The 4,012-nt window shown below is 43.3% G+C and overlaps 1 protein-coding gene across 1 annotated transcript; it reads left to right on the plus strand.

The window, feature by feature from the left end:
* On the plus strand, positions 1-591 carry LOC6897534 (uncharacterized). The gene is made up of 2 exons (XM_002137641.3): positions 1-239; positions 300-591. Exons 1-2 carry the CDS (start codon positions 138-140, stop codon positions 552-554), a joined length of 357 nt encoding a protein of 118 aa, XP_002137677.1. The 5' UTR covers positions 1-137; the 3' UTR covers positions 555-591.
* The last annotated feature ends 3,421 nt before the right edge of the window (positions 592-4,012 follow it).

Genomic DNA, 4,012 nt, shown 5'->3' on the forward strand with positions numbered 1-4,012 from the left:
TTTTGTTAGTTGTTTTAGTTTAGTTTTTCAGCTGTTTGTTTTGTTATCTGATTTTTCGCACAATTGGAAAAATCCTAGTATATTCTTTGGTAAACAAAATTATACTTGTAAGAAACACAATCATTTTTGATTTAAACATGTCCAGTCAAAGTGATCATCTGGTGGTTCGAGCTCTGCTGACTCTGAACACAATTGCCACCTTGGACGAGATAGTGGAACACTTTACGCAGCGCTATGATGTGAGATCTATCCCGTCCTCAGTATTTGTACATGTGTTAGTTTTTTGGTTTCTTTTGCAGTTCAATCCTGAGCAACGAAATAGACTTTTGGAGGTAGTAGAGCAGACCCTTAAGGAGGCCGTGCGTTTCGGCTTTATCCGGATGGAGAATGGTGCCTACTGTCTACTGAAGTCAGCGTTCTCAGCCCAGAGAGAACAGGCCGTACAGACGCCTATTAGACCCTCGATGGAGACCCAACCATCGACAGAAAAACGTCGCGTTTCCTCAGTAACCAAGTGTGTGTCCAAATTGGGGAGCTGGTGTCGTATCTCCTAGTGCCAGATGCCATAAATAAACGCCTATCTGCCAAGTGTTTAGTGTTTATTTATTTTTATAATTGATCAAACAGTGTTTCAAGTGTGGATAAAGTGCATTGATTTATGGAAATAGTTGCCATTCTGCCATTCCGAATATTCCTCGATTTGTTCGTGATTAAATGGTCATAAAATGGACCTGACCCCAAAAATAATTAGCAGCGGCGGCCACAGCTGTGGGCAAGCCATGGCCAAAATGGTAGCTGAAAATGGGAATTGGCAATTGGATGGAAATGAAAATGAAACTGAAACTCAAACTAAAGTTGGGAGGGCAATAAATTCTGGCATTTTCAGTTTATGTTAATCCAATAAATATTGCTGCACAGCTTCCACAGTTCCCTCCTCCCTGTGCCCTCCTCCTGCTGCGGAGTAATCAATTTTATTTGCAAAACAATTTGTATTTATTTGATGGTGGATATTGTGTGTATGGGTGCTCATGGTGCTCCTTTGGTCCTTTGGTGGCTCTTGTGCTATGATTCAGATACCAGTGCTCCTGCTGGTCCTCCTACACGGATCAGACTCCTGCCTGCGTAGTCCCCTGGTCCTCTGTTGCTCTGGTCGTCTGGTTCCATGTCCTGCCATCCTGGTCCATCCTCTTCCACAAATTTAAAAGCTCAATTTGTCCATTTATGTCAACTTGTCACGCGAAGGAAAATAAAACGAATTAATAAAAAAATACAGGAATGGGAAAGGAAGACAGCAATGAAGGATATACTCACAGACAGAGAGGAAGGAAAAAAGCAACAGAAAGAGCACTAGAGAGAGAGCAGAGATGTAGGGAAATCCCCAGTAGAAAAAAATCCAAATATCTCTTCCCAGAGAGAGGGAGAGAGAGGGATAGAGAGGGCCATACTATCCTCGAAAGAGAAGGCAACTAAACGCGTAAAATATATTCAGCAATTGTTTGGTTTGGTCTCGCGCGCTCTACTCTGCTCATTGCATGCGGATACAAAGATACTTTAGCGCCAAGATACGGATACACCATCATTCATCGCTTATGCTGGCAGGGCCCTGCCCCTGCCATACAGTGCCTCCTCCTTGTGGCAGGATGGCACTCGTATTGTTGTTCCTTTCATGGCATTGCAAACGAATGGCAAAAACTGTCGCTCATTCGCATAAATCCTGACGAATGATTTCAGCGGGTCCAGGGCAAATGGCAAAATGGGGAGGAGAGGCAGGGATGGTTTTTTAGGGGGCTGCCACGGGGGTGTTTGGATAGATGGATAGCAATAGATCCGCAGCGGAACAACGTGAGAGGAGTGCCACACAACAAAAGCAATTATATGTGCGAATCATTTTACGAGCTGCCTCTCAATGGTTCCTCATTCCACAGCCACAGCCCCCCCCACCCCCACCAATATTTTCAACATTTTCGCCACGTTGGCAGCACACCGATACGATTCGACAATGTGCTGAAAGCTGCAGCAAACAGAAACATTGGAAAAGTGGAAAAGTGGCAACAAAGGACAGGGAATTCCAGAAGCAAAAGGAGAGTGGCGAGAGCACAACTAAAACAAAGGACATGGTTGAAGCGGGGGCTTGGACATGGGGAAAAACCGAGTAAAACAAAGGACATGGCAAAATCGAGTAAAACAACGCAGGAAAACACCCGAGAAACAACAACGATTTCGAAATGACAAAGAAATTGCCAACAAGAATTGGGTGTGTGGGGGCGGAGGGGGGTGGGAGCCTGGGTGAAAAACCATCCGCTTAGAACCTCCTCCCAACCGAGCCACTCGTAAAAACGGAAAAACGCAACGAAAATCAAACGATTGTCAATGCGAAAATAAATCGCATTCTTTCATTTGCTTTTCCTCGACAGCCCTCCCCAAGGACAACAGCTGCCATAAAACCAGCAGCCCCCAACCCCTCCCCTTGATGAGACGTGAGGCATTTTTATATCACTTTGGAGCACTGACAGCGGTCGGGGCTACCCTCCAAAGTTGAGTTTCTGTTCGAAGACTCAAACTTTAAATCAAGTCGAATGGAAACTGTCAATAAGCTGAAATTCAAATTTATATTTTCCTGTCTTCAATCAGGAAAATACTCATAAAAAGAGAGCATTAAATTTAGCTATCTAAAGGAATTTTATAGAATTTTTTCTATCTCAACTAAATGCAGTGAAAATAGATTTTATTTATGTTTTATTGAGTGATATTTTGACGCATCAGCTGCAGCCAATGATCCCTTTTATTTATGGGCATTTTCCCAACAATTTTCAACTATTTCCATCCTTATTTATAGTTGTATTTCTTACCATTGATCACCTGCCCATTATTTCAATCTCTTTGCCCAAAAGAAAACTTTTATTTGCTGTCATTTTTCATCCTCAAACTCTCTCTCTATACATCATCGCCCCTCTCCATTTTCCACTAAGAACTCTCATAACTTTCCTAATACCTCAACAACAATTTTCTCTCCACGGTGTTAATGTTTGCACTTTGACATTAACAGCCCTGGAAAGAAAATCTTTTTTTTTTTGGCCAGGCTTTGAAGTCATCTTTCTCATACAATGCGATGACAAATGATATCAAAAGTTCCCAGACAAAATGGGAAATGTAAAGAAGAAGATTGAAACAGCAGCAGAAGCAGCAGCAGAAAAAGAAGAAGAACAATCAGTGGGAAAAAGAGGAAAAGTAAAGTAAAGCAATAAGCTTTCGGGCAACTTGTCGCAGGTGACTTACCCAACTACTTAGCACATAAAACATCAACCGACTCCACTATGACAGTGCAGACAGTGCGGAAAATGGGAGGGAAAACCCTGGTGAAGACCAGGGAAAAAGTCCTTGGAAAACAGGTGAAAACTTGCTAAAGCGAGGAGTGAAGCTGTCCAACGGCTGGCTCGACAATTGGCGTTGCCTTTTAACGTTTATTAATAATTCAGGCCCACATAAAAGTTGCGCTTCACTTAACCAAACTCCCTCGCGAGGGGCCCACAGCGAAGTGTGAAGAAAATCGTGGAAAATCTGAGGCGAAAAATCACAACACCACGAACACGCAGGGGAGGTGGCACCAGGGCCATTGTCTGCAGATGCTTAAAGGGAGGAGCTTGGAGTTTTTCCTACATAAATAATGATTTCGATGGGCCTGACTCTGTTCTTTTTCTCACCCATTCTCCCTCTCCATTTCCATCTTGGAGGCTCTCCCTCTCCCTCTCATTCTTACTTCTTCTTGTTTGCTTGGTTATGATGACGTTTATAGGTGGGTTCTGGTTTAGGTCTGTTTCTGGCTCAGGATCCTGTGGCTGTGGTGGTGGCTCTGGTTCTGTTTGGTGGTCCGTGGCCCTGCTGCTGATATTAAGTATACGCCGCATGGTGTTTGCCAAGTTTATGTCTCGTATTTGCTTTTGGGCTTTGATGGTCTTTGGTTTTCCTTTTTTCCTTTGTGTGTGATCCTAAAGTAGAAGCAGAAATGTTGAAA

This window comes from Drosophila pseudoobscura, chromosome 2 (assembly GCF_009870125.1).
Source record: "Drosophila pseudoobscura strain MV-25-SWS-2005 chromosome 2, UCI_Dpse_MV25, whole genome shotgun sequence".
In the NCBI taxonomy this organism is placed as follows: Eukaryota; Metazoa; Arthropoda; class Insecta; order Diptera; family Drosophilidae; genus Drosophila; species Drosophila pseudoobscura.